Consider the following 21,428-nt stretch of genomic DNA (forward strand, 5'->3'; position numbering starts at 1 on the left):
GTGCTAGGATTACAGCCACTGTGTGCTACCATGCCCAGCCTTTCCCTGGATTATTAGCCACCCACCCCAATTTCATGTCAGTACAAGCTGTTTGCACAATGCTACAGGAATACTGTAGGAATGAGTACTCATATCAAATTCCTTATTTTATTAATAGTTAAGTATTAAGTCATTACTTAAGTCATCCACTTGACATAGCTATTCACTGGATAATTTTACTCTCAAAACAGATATAGTACTCAATATTAAGTGCTATTTTTTATTTTATGTATTTGGTACTTGGTCTCACTATGCAGCTTGTATTCATAGTAATTCTCTGGTTTCAGCCTCCCCAGCTCTGGGAATATAAGCGTGCACCACCACACCTGGTCTTGGTAGCTGGCTCACCGTGCTTGGGATAGGGCTGGCACAGCATGCGGTACCAGGGATTGAACATGGGTCCCTGTGCTTGCTGAGGCAGGTTCTTAGACCACTGAGATATCTCTGCAGCTCCTCTATTTATTTTAATTAAGCAATTGTTAAACTACTGAGGATTCAACTATGTTTTAAATTTTTTAAACTACAAGGTTGGTTGTTTTTTCACTGGTGAGCTCAAAGGGACTTTATAGAAGGTAGACAAACACAGTTCTTAGATTTTAAAACTGACCCAAATCATTAAGATTAGGTTGGTTATCAAAGCAAGATTTTAAAATGATATATATTTAACCTAGGTTTGCTTGTTTTGTTTTGTTTTGTTTTTCAGAAGTGGGGATTGAACTCAGGCCCTTACTGAGCTATCTCCCTGGCCCCTAACTTAGGTTTTTTGATCACATCAGAAAAATGAAGTCATAATATACACAGGCAATAATGACAATACGAAACAGATTTCAACAGGAAGAATATTCTAGGACAGCAGAGGGAAGGACTTCCCTCTTTCATCTTCAATCTTGTGAACAGATTACTGCTACTTGTCTATAATCAGTCCTTATAACTAAACTTAAACAATGTTACCCTTTGAATATAAATAGGAGTGTAGGATGCTACCGACTCCAGTTAGTTCCTCTGCAAGAGACCAAATGTATTTATCAAGCTATTTACTATGTTCAAGGACCCTGTCTGAGAAAAAGAAATCTAATGATTTATATCTGAATAGATAAAATATTAAACCTGATGAACTCATCTTTGTTGGGAAAGGAATTTGATGATGAATTTGATTCCAAGAATTCAACAGAAATTCCACTTCATTATTTTCAAATCCACAAACTACTACTGTTATCAATCACTACAAATGGGCACGTGTAAAAAAATTATTTCCCATTATGTGTCTATGTGAATAGGCTACTAGTGATTTTTGAGACACTCAGAATTTCGCATTACTGAAAAAAAAAATCACACACTGCTCCTGTCAGTTTGCTTCAGAAAAGCTTTTTGCTTCACGTTAGTAAAGAAGTTTAAATCCAGCATGTAAGAGCATCAATGAATTTTTACCGTACTTCTACAGAGCATGTTCATGAATCTTCCTTATAACTCTTTTATTTGTACTTTATTAAAAAGTTACTCTATAAAATACATCAGAATATCAAAATCTGAATATAAAATATCAGTTGTAAAATGCACTAACAGTTGTCAAGTGTACTAAGGTAACTAAGATATATTCATTAATATACCTCAAGATGTATGGCCAACTATGAAGATTATGTATGCCAAATTTATGTATGAATAATGAATTTCTTCAGTCACATATGCAACAGAATTTTTTTTTATATAGTACAATGCCTAGCAAAAGATTTTTCAGAGCAACAAAACACACTTCATTGGTCTCTGCTTCCTTTTCGTAATGCCCTAAATATGTTTTCAGTAATATTTGGGAGCAACCACATGTAATTTGAAGTATTCTTTACAAAAGTAATTTCATTTCATCTAAATATAACTTCTCTTTTCTACACCTACAAAAAGGGAAAAATGACCATTGTCAATAATGAAGTAAGTGTGTAAAAGGTGTTTTCAAAAAGAAACCATCTTTCCTTTCTCATAGCTATTTAGAAAGGACCTCACTTGAATAGGCCTTTATTCAATTCATAGTATTTTTTCAAAATAGACAGATAAATTATAACAAATGCCATCAATAACACAATGGAACTTAAAGGTACAAATAATATGCTCTGGATCCCTAGGCCTCGTGAACATGTCAAATAAGACCACTGAAGGAACTTTTGGATAACCAGCCAAATACCTATCAGAAAAACTATTCATCAAAAGATTTTGTTCAGAGGGGGACTGTTTTCCTTCTACTGCACTTCTAGCCAACTCTGCAGGTTCCAATCACATCATTCCCCAATGTGTTGTGCTATGCATGAAACTTTTTTTTTTTTTAATACTTGAGTAACTCTGGCTCAGGAAACAATAATAAACCTCCTATCATTTTCGGTTGGACTCTGTTTCGTTTCAAATATTTAAAAATCCAAAAGTAAATCTTACCAATATAATAATAAAAAAAAAAAGTACATTTTCAAAATATATGGAAGTTTGTTGAAAACCTCATTATCTTCAACATTACTAAGATCCTACTATTCAATGTTAAAGGACCGACAAGAATAGCAACATTTATGGGACATGCAGCTCAAAGACCAAAACAAATTCTCTACTACTGACAAACCAGAAATCAGATCTAATGTCTTACAACAGTCAAAAGTATCCCTATAAGTATTTTTTGTGAGATTTAATCCAGTATTTCTTTACTTCTACTCTTTCCTTTTATTATAAATCTAGTATGTTCACACAAGTGCAACCACTAAAGAGAATGTGATAAGCAGGCTTAAACACGAGTGCTAATGAACTTTGCATTATTACTACCCTTCAATAGAACACTAATAAAACACTAATGAAATTAAAATAGTACTAAATATTAAGTTTTCAAAAGTAACAATCACAGTACCCTATGTACTGTCATATGCCTGTAAGATATAGACAACATGTATAACCATCAATATTAATAAATTACCATCACTCTTAATTGTGGATTACACATGTACACACACACACATATATCCATTTCACTAACACGTTAGAGGATAGATCTACAGCCAGCATGGCCCCGACTTCCTCTAAGATCTCACATTTCATTATGCATCTCTTCTTAAAACAAACTGCTTGTTCTCACCTTAAATGATATGCAAGTCTCAAAAGGGGAGGCAGAGAGGAAGGGAGACTAAATGACTAGGGAAAGAGGCAGAAAATAAAGGGAATTCAGGTAATTTCCTTCCTCGCCATGCTTACTCTTCAGGTTGCTGCTTAGCAAAATCAATCAACAAACACTTCTCAAATGACAATCTACTAGGTCACCATACAAACTTTTTCATGCTAAAGATGCTATAACAAGTTTTAGAGAAATAATCATGCCAGAAACTCTTCAGCCTTTCAATAACCTAGACAGGACTACTTTCAAGAGATGGAAGGGGCAAGAAAGCTAAGTTTTTATACATACTGCATTTAAAAAATTCATGTTATCAGTAAAACTTTAGTTGGCAAGGTAATCAAACGGCAATCTCTAAAACATACAAAGATCAACATTACAAAAACATGTAATTGTGTGTGGAATTTGTCAAAAAAGAGCTAAAGTTTTATTTAAATGAAAGTTTTTAACGCTAATGAGCCATATAATGGGAAACACTTTTATTAGAACTTGAACAAATGTTGCACAAAGAAAACACTTTAACAAAATAGTATGGTGTCATAACAAACAAAAATGAATGGCAAAAGATGTGCAAAAGAAAAATAAGGTGGAAAAATGTTACATATCTCATGATCCAGTGTAGAAACAAGCTAAGCTTAAAAATTATGGGTTTAATAAAGCACAAAGATAAAGTAAAAAGTTAATGGTAGTGGTATCCTAATCATAAAGACATTCTTCAGCAAAACTTTAAAAGGTGGAGTTATATTTTACAGTACTTGATATACCTTATTTTTAGGGGTTTTTCTTTTCACAGAAACAGATTTTTTTTTATACAATTCCATCCTACAGTTGAAAAGCAAGTTAAGCACTGAGATCTAAGTATTTTACTAATTAAAATGACAGGTGAAACAAAACATCTGATTAGTTGATTTAAGGCAAAACTTAAGCAGTTAAGAAATCTCAAATGCCTAAGGGAACACCTCTAACCAGCCTGACTGTCATATATGGGAATCATGAATCAGTAACCATAAAGCACACTCAAGGACAAATATAAGGATACAATGAGTTTTGCCATGTTTAACAAGGTAGTTTGTAGCTATTTCAGCTTATGAAATGCCAAAATTCACTGAAGAAAAATTATTTAAATATATGTTCCCATCTTTGCAATTTATTTTTAAATACTGATAAAGCATATATACTCCTTTTTAAGGTGACCACATCAACCTCATAACAGAACAAATCAATTTAAAAACAACAATATAATACTTCAAGAACAGGATTTTAGGGCTGGCCCAGATAGCTCAGCGGACTACAGCACCTGCTTAGGCAAGTGCAGGGGACCGGGATTCAATTCCCATGCTGTGCCGGGCCTGCCCCTGGGGTTCGCAGAGATGGTGACTGAGACTGGGCATGGTGATAAGTGCCGATAATCCCAGCACTTGGGAGGCTCAAAATAGGAAGATCACTATGAGTCTGATCTGTTCAGTGAGACACTGTAAACCCTGTACTAAATATGAATAAAAAGAATAGGACTTTGAATACTGCCTTATCATACATTGTTCTTTGTATAAAGATACAATTCTTGCTTTCTAGTACAGATGTGTATGGGAAATTAACTTGAAAACATTTTGAAGAGATTGTCAATCAAGGCAGGTTTCTGTTCAATTGTTACCTTACATAAAAGACATGAAATGCAACTTTTTTAAATGTCTTAATACAGTTGTATTTTTTATAAACATCAAAAGGCATATTTTTAAATGCTTATGAAAAAGTTAAGACCTTCCACATTCTGAATATTTGAAACTCATACAATATGCCAAATTGAAACATAAAATGAGGTATATTTAGTTATCAAACATTAAATAGATAGCAAGTATATAGTACCATGAATTATTTCAAGTTAAATTAACACGCTTGCTTTTTGTTTTGCTTTTACCTCTCAGGTAAAACACTGCCAAGTCTTTAGATCCAGCATCTAATTAAAAAAAAAGTCACTCTGTATAAGAGTTGCAAGAACATATGATGAACATATCTTTGTAAATTATTTTTAAAACATCTTGAAGGGCATTACCAAACATTACATGTGATTTTAAATACTGTGATACAAATATTTCATATGGGGTGATCAAACTATATAATGAATGCTTAAGTTTTTAAAGATCATTATAAAGGGGCCAGGGAGATAGCTCAGTAGAATAAGCACCTACCTGGCAAGTGCAGGGTCGAGTTCAATTCCTGCTACCACAAAAAAAAAAGGCACATTGACATTAATCCCCCTTGCTTCCAACATACTTATCTCATCATTCTTGCCAATTTCTGAAGCAGTTCAACAAGTTCTCTTTTGTGAATTTAAAAGGGTGATCAAAATATACAGTGAATGCTGCACTGCCACCCAACAGAAAGGCAAGATCGTAAAAACTACACTTCACTGCATCCCTACCTTACTCACCAGATCTGACAGCATGTAACATCTGGTTCTTCTCAGAAGTCAAAATTACCACAAAAGGTAAACATTTTGAACTAGTTTAGGCACTCATAACAGCCCAACTAAAGACAGGTTGGATCCAAAAGGGAGCAATAATGGCAATGTATAATTTTACCTTAATAAATGTTTTTAATTTAAATATTCACCCTGTTTTTAATCATTCTTCATATACTGGGGATCACATATGCACAAAAAGGGAATGCTTTATAATGATCTTATGGCAGTATTTATGTAGCTGAAAATGTTTATCTGGAAAACCTATGCTGCCAAAATTTGATTCTAAGTTTTTCATTTTGATTGCATGGGCTTCAACTCACAGGAAACATGAGGAATAAATTGTTTGGTCAGGACCTTGTTAATTTTAAGAAGAAAAATTTCAAAAACAAAATATGCACACCATCAAAAATACTAATTCTGAAAGTCATAGCTAAAGATTGTCACCCTGTCCAGCAAGTTTCAAAAATCTCACACATTTCAAACATTAAGGCAACTTTTTTCCAACTAAACAATACTTTATAAAAATATATGTCACTTCAAAACATTATATATACACAGTGACAATAAATTCAACTAGTTGTAATCTTTAATATATTAATAAAGTGTCACATATTACAAAGAAATTATAACAGGTGCTTGCCATGTATCTACAAGTTACAGTTTTTAAAGTACAGGTTTTAAAACTGAGCGTAGCGAACGTCCTTCTTTAGTGAGTTCTCGAGTCACACACATACATGGCAATGGGATGGCTTCCTCCCGTCTCTCAACAATATTGTAACTGCATTTCTTCAAGTGGTCCGCCATGCTTAAGATGTCAGCAAATTTCCATTCATTAACAGAACAAAATGCAGTACTGAATCGCCATACCTGGAAGAAAATTCTACATCAGATTTAAATAAGTCAACTTACAGAATCAAAATGCACTTCTTGCTCTAACTGCACATATTTCTATTGCTACAGAAACACCCAATATTGTTTCAAGTGGTGAGCTATACAATTGAAAAGATCCATTCAGACATAAATCTGTTTGTCAAATATTTATAAGCAAATATTTATAAGCCAACTCACTTCTGTGAAACAATGACTTCAACAAACAGCTAAGAGAAAAAACATTTCAACATTAAAAATCATAGCAAACCTAACTTATTGAACGATTTTTTAAAAATCATAACTTCAGGAATTCAGAGCCACTTCTTCATACTGCATACTATTCTTTCCTCCTGTCCAAATGGCTTACTGAGAACTATCCATAGTTTGGAGATAATACCTGTGAAAAAGATACATTGTCTTTTTCACCAGGTTTTTGTCTCATTCCTATTACATCATACAAAATGTTTTAAAAATATCCTATCCTACTACTATGTGATAAAAGGTAACTTATCTTTGCACTTTTCACACATAGTAAAGGTACCAGCAATACTTAAAATACAGGCATTCTCATGTTTCAACACGTCCTATTTTATGCATTTGTAGGCATATTCACCCACCACCCTGTTCATGTGTCCACTGGTAAAAATATGGCCTGATTTTCTTTCTTACCCAGGCAGAAGCTTCAGGACCTGAAGGCACTATCACCGTACAAGGTAAGCGATGATCACCGTGTCCTCTCATTTTTACAATAAAAAACATGAAGCTAATGAACATAAGATGCGTGAATGCAGCTCAGGGGAGACACAGGAAAGAAAGCATGGACAGGGCAGGACAGGCCTAAGTATCCTGGCTAAGTCCATCAACAGTCAAATAGAGAAGAATATAACTGTCTCTTGGTGTATGTGGGGGCTGGCCTCAGAATGCCCTGAGGACATGAAATTCTGTGACACTTAAGCCCCTGTGCAAAATGACATAGTATTTGCAGAGAACCTGTGTAACTACCCACAAACTTTTAAATTGTCCCTAGATTACTTATTTAATACAAAGCAAATGGCAAGATGTTACACTGTATTGCTTATACAATGACCAAAAAAGTCTGCATGTACATGTTCAATACAGACACAATTTTTTTCACGTATTTTTGATCCACAGTTGGCTGAATCCAGACACAGAACCCACAGACATAGAGGGCTGACTAGACATGGTTAAATAGCAGTACTCTAGAAAGCAGTATTTTGGACAAGACTTCATCATACATTACCATTTCTCAAGAAAGAATGGTAAAAGGGGCTGGGGAGATGGCTCAGTGGAATAAGCACTTCCCTGGCAAATGCAAGGGCCTGAGTTCAATCCCCAGTTCCAAAAAAAAAAAAAAGAATGGTAATGACTTCCTGGGTGGCATGATGCTTGTGTATACAAAGTATGATCAAAAACTATGGTGACTATTTTGAATTTTTACAGTAAAAGATGCACTGTCATTTATCCTCCTCAAAATACTCTCCCTTGCTTTGAAAATTTTTCTCAATGCTCTTGTCCCTTTCTGAAGCAGTGCTGGAAGTTGTGTTTCCTAAGTGTCTTTAGTTGTGCTGTCATAGCTACCTTGATGTCCTAAATCAATTCAAAGCATTAACCTTTTAATCATTTGACCTTGGACAAGAGCCAGAAGTATACAGTGCTAGATATGGTGAATAAGGTCCATCTGATGAATATGGCAGACAAGGACAAAGTGATACTTTTACAACCCTGTCTTTTTATCCAATGGCACTTAGCAGCAACATTTACCACATTTTTGATCATACCTTATAAAGACACAAACACTCCCCATATACTTTGATTGCACCTTGTAGTGGTCTTGAGTTTAGTAGCAAAAACGGTCAGTTTATAGATGTGTGAGTAATCTGTGTAAATGACAGCAATTGAAACTTGGAAGACCAGATGTTATCTATGAAAGAAAATATTTCACCCTACATGTTAATACTATGGATAAGGACAAAAAGAGGTCATATATAGGATGTCCGATCTCAAAGGAGACAGACACCAAATCATCTGAAAAATGAAAAAATACATAGCTGGTAAAATTTTCTATCAGAAAATTCCTTTTAGGGGAAAAAAAAATCAAAATAATTTGTGTTCTTTCAGTGGTCAAAGCTTCACAAAAATAGAAAAGCAGATGCATAATTCTGATAAAATGAAGTTGTAAGATCTAAAAGGAGCAAGAAAAAAGTAACCAGAAATTTGAACACTATAACCAAATGAGAAGTTTAACAAAATTGTTTCTACCCTATAAAATGTAATATTTTTTATTATGAATGTTTGAAGTGCTGGGATACTTTGGTGATATAAGTGCCTGCCTGGAATGCACAAGGACCCGGGTTTGATCCTCGATACCACATTATGGTGGGCCCAGAACTCCAGGTGTATTGTGCCGGCCCCAAAACTCAGCATGGTGGCACATGCTTATAATCCGAGCACTGGGAATGCTGAGACAGGAGGATCACTACAGTCTAAACTGTGTAGCGAGACCCTGTATCAAATAAATAAAATTTTAAAATTAAAAATCACCTTCAATTACAGATATCTGTACTGCTTCCTAGTTCCCACTGGATGGTACCTGCAATAAAAGCTAGAGAACAAAAGAATATCAAAGAAGCCAGACCAGCGCAGGTTTCCAATATGCATCACTTTTGAGTCTGGACTAGACCTAAGAGTCTCTACCTACAATATCAATTTCTACTGCCCTACTCTTAAGTCAGTCCCTTGTCCATTCATTTATGTGCTGGGCAACCTAATAATCCTTTGGCCATTTACTAATATGACTATAGCTGCAACTTTTTAAAATTTCTCTTTATGTTCTATATGAAACAACCAAGTTCTAAAAAAGAAACTGTTAAGAGTGGACACTGGTAACTCTAAGAACAAATTCTCCCTGTTTCCTCCATTGTTTTATGGTGAACCTGCTTCAAGTGGAACATAAGTTAGGCAACATGGTCTCAAAGCTGTTACCATAGAACTAAAGTATAGAACTGATCATTTGCAGGAAAAGGAGTATTGCGGGACTGTCCTGCTTCAAGGTTGTATATGGTTAGATTTTTGGACTTATGTGTAAAGATAAGAAGTATATAATTTTTACGCCTATTTTTAAAATATATTCTAATTTTTAAATGTTTTTTTTATCATAATCTGTAGGGACTTAAAGTTCAACATATCAATACGTGATGAAAAATACCTGTTCCATGTTATGCCTACGATGTTTGATATGCAGACAGATAGTGAGGTTAAGCTTAACAGCCTAAGTTGTATGGTAATAACAAGAAGCTTGCCTTCTGGATGGTTAATGACCTAAGTTTACAGACCAAAATTAAAGAAAAAGGAGGGCTGCAAGGAAAGCCAACATTTTGGCTCTAGCCTTCCAAGGTCAATTAAGACTCAGGACATATGAGAACTTGTACTGTAACGTCATGTAACTCAGTAGTGTCCCAAATTTTCTGATCAAGGAGATTATGGGGCCAAAGAGGAAAGTGATCAATGATGTAGAGGGTGCCTAAGAAGAGTCACATGGACAGAAAACATTCTCTCAGGCTTTCAAGAGAGCACAATGGCCAGGCAATGGCCAAGACTCATCCCCATGGCTGACACGGACAAACGTTCTACAATCTGAGGTACAGGATGGTAATAAATCGTAAGGGGATTTCACTGACCTTATCAGACCGAAAAGCTACAACTCTTGTTGCATAGATCCTGCTTTACTTTGGTCTTAACCATCCAGCAGAAAAGTATAAAAACAAAATAGAAGTAAAGTCATGCTGTTCTGTTGAGCTGTAGGGGACTCAGGTCAACAATTTCTGACATCGCCAGTCAAGCAGAAGTCCCAATACTATAATGGGCTACGGGACTCTTTTAGAATATTTTGCTGAGTTTACACCTATAATATTCAAATAACGGAACCTAACAAAAAAAGGGTTTACAGATGAATGTCCATTTTGTATCTGTGTATTCAAAGTGGTTAGGATAGATATATAGTTACATTCTCTTAATGAATAGAAGGATTTGTTCTAATGGTGTTTGTAAATAGGATATCATATCCGCATCTTGTACAGCAATTAACCACTAGGACAAATGTATGCAATGTGTTAATTATTGAAACTGTCCTACCAATTTGATTTAAAACTGTCTCATTGCTATTTGTTTCTCAATAAAATTATGGGAAAAAATAAATAATAAAATAAAATAAATAAAATACAAAATAAAACCTTTAAAAAAAAAGAACTGATATTTGAAGAAAAAGAAGTGGCCTTTGCCATATTAGATTATAATCTATATCTAGAAAATCTATACTAAGTCCTTAGTCATAACAATTCTAAATATTCTAGTTCATTAATTATCATTTTAATATATATTTATCATATTTTCTTAATTTTGGAGATGCTCAATTTTTAACAAAACATTAACTATTAATTCAACATACCTAGTAGATATCTAATAAGACTGATATAGTCAAGATGAAACTAACCTTTTCCTTTATCTGCCATGATGAATTTCCTTCTGGATACTTCTTTTTCCCCCACTGCAGAATGACCATTCCACGAGACTGAAGTAGACTGCCACACACATCCCTCATTAATCTGGATACACAAGAGAGCTGGCACAAACTGAAGCCATCAAGAAAACCTGCAATATGTTGTAGGACCTCAAAAGGAAGACTGCTCAGATGGTCACTGTGTAATCCCAACATACAGTTTCTAGCAGGTTCTACTAATACTGTAGATACACAGGGCTGAACTCCAAATGACCTCAACTGGCGGTCATGTATAATTTTTGCTCCTTGTGTTGATGGACAAAATCTTCGCTGAGAATAGGTACAACCATAATAAGCTAGAGGACACCTCTGTTCCATCCAGCCATTGAGTCCAGCATGAATGTCACCATGCACATTCTTAAAATGTGAAGAAAATTCTTTTCTTCTAAATAACTGTCCACACACAAAGGTAAACATTGAACGCTGCTTAGGTTGGTACCTAGCAACACATTCCAATACTAAATCCAGCCCAAGTGTCTGAAAAGGACTTGGATTTGAAAGCTGCGGATTGGCGTGATCACAAGCTGAAGCAGAAGCTATTTCTCCAACCATTGTATTTGTAGCTAATATTGCAGATGGAAGTGAAAAAGTCTGTGTCCCAAAGTCAATGTGATACACATCAACCATGCGACTATCAGATATGCCCCTCCCACCTGGAGAATCTCCTAAACAAAACAGTAAGGCTGCTGTAATCAGGTCTATCCCATGGAGGCCCATGGGATCCTCCACCACTTCCAAGTCTGACGTATCTACTGCTTTATCTTCCTTTGCTTTGGACCAACATGAATTAGAAAGAAATTTGAATGAAGGAGTGTGACTGAAAGATAAGACATCCACATTTCTCAAGTCCCCTAAGTCTACTTTTCTCCAGCACAGTTCTCCTTCATCTTCACCATCTGGCATGAGGATATGCTGAACTGTGCCATTAGGCAAAGCACTGGATGGCATTACTTCCCTAAGCTGTGCTGCTAATGAAAGTGAACTGGAAGGTTCTGAAGTACCATCTGATGCCACACATTCTCCATTTGTTAAGTTACTGTGTTGATCTTGGTCTTTAACCTGTGGACATGTATTTTCCAAAGAAAAACCATTACAAAGAGCAGAAGTGGCATACGAATTTGTATTCAAGTCATACAATAAATCACTGGAACCATTTTGTTCAAACTGGGCATTCTGACTTGTGCTATTATGGTCAATTCCACCTACTGCCCCCATCTCACCCTCATAAAGATGGGCCTGGCTTTTTAAGCTGCTATCCTGTAAGCTTTCTCTGGCATGTTTCTCCTCATCTATTTCATCTGGGGTACCACAAAGACTTGCATTTAACATCTTAATATCTCTAGTGGCAGTAGTCAGGATATCTAAAGCTGCAGCCAAACTTTTGGTTGTTTCTACAGTAGCTTGATAAAGTGCACCATAAGATTCTTCATCAACAGACACCAAACCATTACTATGTGGTATTTCAGGGACACTTGATTTAACTGGTATTTGTTCTCTAGCTTCAGATACTTTATCCGTTGCTTTTGACATCATAGTGGCAACTTTGAGAGATTCTAAGAGCATCCTCTGGTCTTGAAGGGCCAATGCCATATCTAATTGTGCCACTTCATCAACATCTCTGCTTAGATTTTCATATGATTTCCGGTCTGCATAACTCACTGGCCATCGATTCCATTCCATAGTACAGCATACCACACTTGCGGGACACGTTTGTAGATGTTCAGCAACTTTATTTCGAGCCATGGTAAATGGACATCCAAAGTCACTATTTAAGCAAGAGACACGTTCAAATGGACATAAAAGCCGATGCTCTTCAGCTTTACAAGAATGGAAAACTGCTCCACAAACCAATGGACAACCAATCAAGTCACAGGAAATGCCAGGCTCTGGTCTGGTCATACATCGTCTACTGACACAATTCACACAGTGTGAATGCTGCAGGTCGTCCTCCATAATGGCCAGTCCAGCTCTAGCAGTTGAAATGGAAAAGATAAGTTAGAAAGTGTTTTAAGTTTTCAAAATTGCTTACTAATGTAAAATAAAATCACATGTAATTTGCCTGAGGGTGTAGTACATAAAGTACATATAAAGTCTGCTAATTTTACATATGCTCGTCATCTTTAAAATATAAATATATTTGCTTTTATACACTATATAAAGATAACCAAAAGACATGTTAAAATATAACATCTAAATTCCAGTACTGTGTACTATATTAATGCCTATAACATTATGTAGTTCAATTTTTAGATTTCAGAGACTAGTTTAGTTTTGCCTTTTTAAATTCTTTTTTTTTTTTTTTTTTTTTTGTATTTTAGTAAAGGTCTACAGGGACTATATGGTCTCACAACATAGATAGGACTCGTAGTGATCCACCTGTGTTTAGCCTACCAAAAGAGCTAGGGTTACAGGTGCGCACCACCACACCCACTCTCAATCTCCATCTCGGTGCACAAGGAGGGGGTGGACAGGGCTGGTACTGCATGCCAGGGATGGAACCTCTGACCCCTGCATCTGCCTAAGCAGGTGCTTTAATCTGCTGAGCTATTTGGCTGGCTCCTTTAATTTCAAATAAATGGATTTTGATACACTTTACACTGCAGATACATCATACTCCTGAGAATAAGTGGATTTCATTAATATACTTAGAGTTTTTAGAAGCTCTTATATGTCTTCTAAATACAAAAATCTCATACACATATTGATCTCTCATATATATGCTTAACATGCTACAAAGGCTAACAATAGTTACCTCAAGTAAAATACACAGGAAATTTATCAAGAAAATAAAACTTCTACTTCAAGCGCTGTGGCTATAGACAATATACTTACTACTTCTGAGGACCTGTCTCCATTCATCATCATTAAACAGTACTAGGTACCAGGTACTGTGTTCAGTGCAGCAATATAAAGATATGGTGACTCTTTTCAAGAAGCTACAGTAAGAGGTCAGATAGTAATAATTCTATTACATTATGTGACTGAAACAACACAAGTAAAATAGTAACAGAGAAGATTATTAGTATGGGTAGGGATTAGCAAACAATGCATAGAAGCCTTGAAAGATGAGAAGCCTTAAGTATGGGGCAGGGAAGCATGCAAGGCTGAAGTAACACCAAATATAAATATAGAAAGGCTTGAACTGACTATCATTTTTGATCTTCCTAGTATTGCTGGATAAAGGTAAAATCCCAGATAGTTGTGAGAGATGAGGCCAGAAAAGAACGAGGAAAATTCTAAGTGCTGTGTGCTACATTAGGGTGCTCAGATTCTTAGTAACTACAGGTCAGTGAGTTTTAAGTAGAAAATGTGATTTATAAAATAACATGAAAGGATTAAAAATACCTAATCATCCAGCTTTAACATTAGAGTTTTAACTCTCTGGTTGCTGTTGTGCTTTTTTTTTTTCTTTTTCTATTCTAGGAAGTGAACACAGAAACAGAGCCTTTGTACCAGGCTACAGTCCTAATATTTACCTTTTGAGGGGTCGAGCTAACTCGTCTAGGCTGACCTCAATCTGACCAGTCCCCTATTTCAGCTGCACAGAGTGCTGGCATTACAGGTAAGTATCACCAAACACAGCTCAGAATTTTTAATTTTTTGTTTTGTTTTTGTTATTTTTGTCTGTTTTTTTGAAATAAGGTCTTGCTATGTCCTTCAGGTTGGCCTTAAACTCACTATGTAGCTGACCAACTCAAGGCAATCCTCCTGCCTCAGCCTCTGAAGTGGTAGGATTAAAGATATGCACTTCCACACCTGGTTACAATTTTAACTTTTACTAAGAAAAGTTTTATAACAAAAATAAGAGAAAACATAACCATGATGTGTTGATTTAATTATATTTAAGCCTTTTGAATAGTTTTTTTTTGTGATTTTTATTTTCTTACTTGTTCATTCTTAACAAATCTAAGTTCATGTACTGTCTTCAACCCTCTAATCTGATTTTATTGCTAATACTTCTCATTAAAATTGCTCTGAGAGCCTCTAAACCCAAAAGGAATGTTTTTCTAGGACCCCCATATGCATTGGTCATATGGTTGTGATGAATCTCTCTTATCTGAACTGTCACTCTCTTTATTTATCAGCTACTCAGGAGACTAAAGAAGAAAGATCCCAAGTTTGAGGCCAGTGTGGATGACTCAGGAAGGCCCTGTCTTATAACAAAAAATTAAAAAGGGCTGTGGAGGGATTTGTTCTAATAAATTTTGTAAATAGTGTATCATGTCCACATCTTGTACAGCAATTAACCACTGGGAGGAATGTATGCGATGTGTTAATTATTGAAACTGTCCTACCAATTTGATTTGAAACTGTCTCATTGCTATTTGTTTATCAATAAAATTATGGGAAAAAAATTAAAAAATAAAAATAAAAAAATAAAAAGGGCTGTAGATGCAGCCAAAAGGCAGAGAACTTCCTAGTAAATATCAGAGGCCCTGGGTTCAATCTCAGTAGGGAAGGGGAAAAAAAGAAACGTTTCATAAATTTTATACATTAGTAAAACAGACATGTAAAATTTACACTGTAGAAGAAACAGCAGGTTGATGACAAACATTTGTCATTTAAGCAGACAAAGAAGTTCATAGAAAGAATGTGTACAATATTATCTTTATTTTATGTATTTAGTACAGGGTCTACAGGGTCTCACTCCACAGATTTGACTCAGTGATCCTCCTGTATTCAGCCTCCCAAGGGCTGGGATTACAGGCGTGTACCACCACACCCAGTCTCAACTGCCATCTTAGTGTGCCCCCAGGGCGGGGCCAGCAAGGCATAGTGAGGACTGAACTCAGTGTGTCCCTGTGTCTACCTAAGCAGGTGCTTAATCTGCTGAGCTATCTGGCTGGCCCTATCTTTTTTTTGTAAAACGATTTTTGATTTATGTCCTGTACTGAGTAACTATTTAGGAGATAATGATACACATGGTAGTAACTACTGATACTCATTATTTGGTTATGAAAACATACTTAAGCTTTCTTATTTTGCAACTAGAGTTCACCTCACATACTTAAGGTTAGAAGCTTCACTATTGCTAAGACAGAACCCTAAATATACAAGCAGTTTTAACAGAAGAGACCACTGCTCTCCGCACTGCAGGAACACTTCACATTACTATACCCACCATCACATGATCATACAAGGCAGAGTATATCTTTTTGCATTATTTGATTAAAAAATGTTTCAAACAGTAACTGCTACAATTTCAAGTTCAATGCAAACAGGAAAGTAACAGTAATAGCCTCTTTTGTATGGTTCATTTTTCACTAAGAATATTAAAACAAAAAACCTAAAAATCAAAGAAGGCACTTGTAGCAACAAGTGTACAATACTATTTCTTAAAGTAGGAAAAAAAGGAACACTATGTACATTTTATTATCCTCCTTTACATGTAACAAGTCACTTAATGCTAACAACCCAGTTGAAATTGTGGTTAAGAAAATAGGTCTTATTTAAATATACAGCTGATTAATGTTCAAGAACAGTAACAGATATGTTTACTTATAAAAGTTTAATAAGGCAGCTCTTTAGTAACTGGTGATTCAATTTTAAGATGTTATTTGAGGAATGGAGATTACACAACTTTGCTTGTAGTTAGTTTATTCCAACACTCAAGCCTTAACCTTGTGGTCAAGAAGTCTTTTTGGCCCTTTCTAATTGCAAAAGCACATTACATTGCTTTGAACATATGCATTTTAAATTATTTTTAAAATTATTTACATGGATGCTCAGTATAATCATATGAAATATTATACATTTAACAGTTCTCAAAATACACAAAGGAAAAAAGCAAGTTCAGTTCCATTTTATAGTTAAATACATTATAAAAGAAAATACAGCAAAAGTTATTCTGGGGAGTATAACAGGGACACACCCCTCAGTTTCAAGATTTTAAACCAGATCAGATCATCCCCTTTCTAATAAAGATCATTATTGTCAAATTAAAAACACCTCACAAATTCTGTGAAATTGAGTTTTAAAATAAACTATATTGGTGATTTATTAACTAGACAGTGACACAGCAGATTCAGTAGAAAACAGCTGCTAAAATTGAGGCTAAAGATTCCACACAAACGTATTTAAAATTCAACATTAAAAAAAAAAAAAAAAAGCTCACTAGAATCAGAATCCTAATATACCAAGGCACATTTCTCTTAATTTTACTTAGATATAAATTACCGGAAAAAGCTTCATTAAAATAAAAACTACTTGTAAGTGATGAAAAGCTTTACAATAGATTGAAGTTTATCTGATAGAAGTTCCTTTCCAACTCACTATGTAGTTGCAAGCAATCCTTAAAAATAGTTTTGTAACAAGGCACTTTCCCAAACAATGAAATGAGATTCTGTCATTTAAGGCAGAGATGAGGCTTTCAAAATTGTTCCCAACTTATCAAAATACATAGGAGTAAATAACCACAAATTAACATGATTTTAAAATGTGCTAAGCCATCTACTGTACTCAAAACAGACTGCTGCCTCAGGATTTTGTACACAAGATACACACTTTTCATGCTTCCTCTCTAGTCTTAGTTTTGTCACTTTTCCATGCACACCAAAGACATGACATGAAAAAAAAGATGTGACATAGATCCCTCCCTATGTGCGCTCATTACACAATGCATTTTCTTTGGTAATATTAATGACAAAGAAAATCACTATTATATCCCTACAGGAACACATTAGTATCCATGAAAATCAGAATGATCTCTGACCTCATTTATTCTGCTATTCCCTAAATTTAAATTTCTGCCTCAATTAGAGATTCATTTGCATAAATACATAACTGAAAGTATTATAGTAAAACAAAATAAAATGGATTCCATACTACATGGTCCATGAAGACACAAACTTACAGATTTAGCATTAGACAATCAAACTGATTTAAAATTACCTCCCTGACTCTACCATAAAAAGTCAATGTGCTCAAACATTCATTAAGCATCTACATAATTCATTCCAAATATTATTTATGGAGTAAATCTGATTTAAAAAAAAGGTAAATCAATGGGAAAGGCAAGTCAAAGAAAACAAACTCAAGTTGCATTTATTTGCCTATGAATGCCTAAAGTTTATCTTTTTATGGCTGAGCAGTGCATAATTGTGTACAAATTTTACATTTTTTATCCATTCATCTGTTGATTGACATATATACTGTTTCCAAGATTTTTATCTATTATAAATTGTGATGCTATAAACATAGGTATGCATGTAACACTTTATTATAATGACTTTAAATCTTTTGGGACAACATCCAGAAGGGAGATATTAGATTAAATGGAATTTCTATTTTTAGGGGTTTTTTAAAAGAATTTCTACAGTGACTTCTGTAATGTAGCTTCCACTGCCACCAACAATACAAAACATTTCATTTTTCCCACATTCTCACCAGCACGTTATTATTTGATTTTTTTGATGAGTAACATTCTGTAAGATCATGATAAACAGTATATTAACTATTCTTGTTCTCTAATTTTGTTATGTAATTTTGTTTTATTTTTCACAGGTGAGGGCTTTTTACATTTCCTTTATTAATGTCTAGTTGCATTTCATTAAAATGAAAAAGTTAATATAAAATTGAATTGTTGTTTTAAAATCTTAAAACAGCAGAGAAAACATTTACTTTTATATTATTCCATTATTTAAATACCCTTTTTAATCCCGCTGACTAGTTGCCAGAGGTACCCAGTTCAAAAAGACAAGAGTTGGTGTCCACACATGCACAGGTACTTAAGAAGGTACAATGTGAGAAAAAGAAGCTCAGAATAGAGTGGCATAGGCCTACTGCTTAATATTACAATTAACACAGATACAACAATTCTACTTAAGCACTGAGGTTGTTCCAATGTAAAGTTAATGTGGAACTAGACAGACTTGTTCAATTAATCAGTCATTATTATAAGTAACTCTGTGACTGAAATGTCAAATTTAGCAATCAGTAATAAACTCCCCTAGGGCAAATCTTATTTCTTGTATAGTCAGGTACACTATCTCATAATAAAAACAAACACTCGATTCATCTGCTGATTGGATGCATTCAGTCTTAAATGCTTCGTGATAGATGTGGTTTCCAGCTGGACATCTTTATTGTTTTAAAAAGGGGGAAAGAGGTCGGGATGTAGTTCAGTGATGGGCAGCATGTGCAAGGCCCTGGGTTTCATCTACAGCATCACAATAAATAAATGAATGAAAGGAGGGCCATGGAAGTTAAGAGACAAGATTAAAACTACACTATCCTGAAATTCCCAACCTAAAGTACATGTCCTCAGTCTAAATGGCTAAATGGGCTTATGAAACTTTGATTCTGATTCATTTACACAATACATGGAAAATTTTTTCACCTTTTTATCCTTCCAGGTATGATACAATCAAAACACACATTGTCCATTTCTAAATATGGTCATGAGTAGCAGCTATTCCAAAGTGAAAGTTCTAACTGCTTGCAATGTTGTCCAGTAAACAAATGAAAGTATCAAACTTACATCAGAAATTGATAAATATTTAATATTCAGACATTAACCTATTTAAGTTGATACTCTGATTAAAAACCCTCCACTCAAATGGTAGAATTCAGTTAAGATGGGCATCACACCATGGGCTTCCAAGGATCTCTTGGCTTTGTGACCTTAAAGCAATTTCTCCTCTGAAAATAATCTAGAACCCCACAAAGCCAGGTTAAAATTTTTAATACAACAGAATATAAACAGGTAGTTCTCAGTGGACACGCTTTGCTTTACACAACAGCCACATTTATATACAAAGCTTTATTAAATGCAAATGAGGAGCTACTATAACTAGTACTAACATATGCTTTAAAAATTACTTTTTTGATAAAAATTGGTACGGTTGTATCTAGCAACTATGTACAGGCACCGACAATATAAAAGCACTAGACTAGCCCAAGGTGTATCTCATCCATTTCACCATAACGAATGTGAAATTAAAACAGCCTGGACAGAAGATTTGTAGAATAATGCCCAGCCTGCAGTAACTATCAAACAAAGCAGTCTTAGCAATGCATTTAGATTATCCAAAATCACACGGACACCTTAAGCCTTATTCCACTAAAGCTGTCACATTTTAGAAACCTGTTCAAATAGCAATCACATTAACCCATGCTTGTTTTGGGGACTTCAAAGAACCTCTCTTTATACATTATGTCAAAAATGTTATGTTCCACTGTTTTTAATATCCTACTTTATCAAGACATTTTGCCTTTAAAAAATAGCAAACAAGAAAGACAGGTTCCCAATGATAAACACAGAAACACTGAATTGAAAACACCTATAGCAGTACATACTTTAAAAAAATTCAGTTATTTTATAACAGTCAAAACACTGAGTATTTCTAAAATATACTAACAAAGTATATTTAATGTATCAAAGTATCAAATTGGCAGTTTAAGATGGTAGCAAAACATCATGCTATCCCTACTTAAACTTCTAGATAAATAGTGACTAAGCAAAAAGAAGAGTGATTCAGAGAAAACTGTACATCGAAATGCACCTCTTAGAAAAAATCCTAAAAGCACATTTGATGCTACTTTATCCTTTTGCCAAGTCAACAACTGGCCAGCTTTGGAAAACTTTAATGTTATAAAAATGCAAAGCACATTATGTGTATCAGGACTCTAAAGGGCAAAACTGTCAAAATTCAAATATGTTGTAAAAAGTTTCGCAAATTGTATTAAAAGATTCCAGTTAATCTATGTTGCTATCAGAATGCCCATAAATAACTTCTTGGGCTCCTGTCAACAAAATAATCATGGAAAAAAAAGGTCAATTCCTTCCCAAGCATCTTTTATCTGGGACTTACGACAGCGCTAAGGAAGAAAAACAAGAGCGAGGGGGTGGGGAGCAGAGTACTAGAGACTCGGTAAACACAGCCTGCGCTGTCACGCTAAAAACGTATTTACAGATCCCCGGCCTCCGCCACGCGTCCGCGTCCCCCCCTCCCAGCAATGCACTTGCAAGGAGGCGGCGCAGCGCACGACACAAGCGCCGCGCGCGGCTGAGAAAATCCAGAAGTTTCCCTTTAATAAAGACCGCGGCTGGGACTCAGCTCCTTTCACTTCCATGAATGGAAAAGTTACCAACTTCGCTCATCCCGCGGAGTTACGATGCCCCGCCGTCCTACGTTAACCCGTTGGTCCCCAAAGAACCCAAGTTCCGAAGCCGCGGGGACGCGGGCGCCGTAGGTCGCCAGAGTCGCCCTCCTCCTCTTCTTCCTCCTCCGCGCTCGGCCGCGCAGGCCGGGGTGGCGCGGGGTGGGCGCCTCGGGCTCGGGTCGCCATTTGCTGACCTCCGGCGGAGGCACCGCGGGCGGCCACCCGGCGCCGCGAACGCCCGTCCC

General features: G+C 35.5%; 1 protein-coding gene across 1 annotated transcript; it reads right to left on the minus strand.

Annotated features, from left to right (window-relative positions):
• Positions 1–5,136: 5,136 nt before the first annotated feature.
• Positions 5,137–13,048, minus strand: Fbxo30 (F-box protein 30). The gene is made up of 2 exons (XM_004628555.2): positions 11,014–13,048; positions 5,137–6,500 (listed from the first exon to the last, which is right to left on the minus strand). The coding sequence occupies exons 1-2, from the start codon at positions 13,030–13,032 to the stop codon at positions 6,297–6,299; spliced, it is 2,223 nt and encodes a 740-aa protein (XP_004628612.1). The 5' UTR covers positions 13,033–13,048; the 3' UTR covers positions 5,137–6,296.
• Between the last annotated feature and the right edge of the window lie 8,380 nt (positions 13,049–21,428).

This window comes from Octodon degus, unplaced genomic scaffold (genome assembly GCF_000260255.1).
Source record: "Octodon degus isolate 3935 unplaced genomic scaffold, OctDeg1.0 scaffold00024, whole genome shotgun sequence".
Classification (NCBI taxonomy): domain Eukaryota; kingdom Metazoa; phylum Chordata; class Mammalia; order Rodentia; family Octodontidae; genus Octodon; species Octodon degus.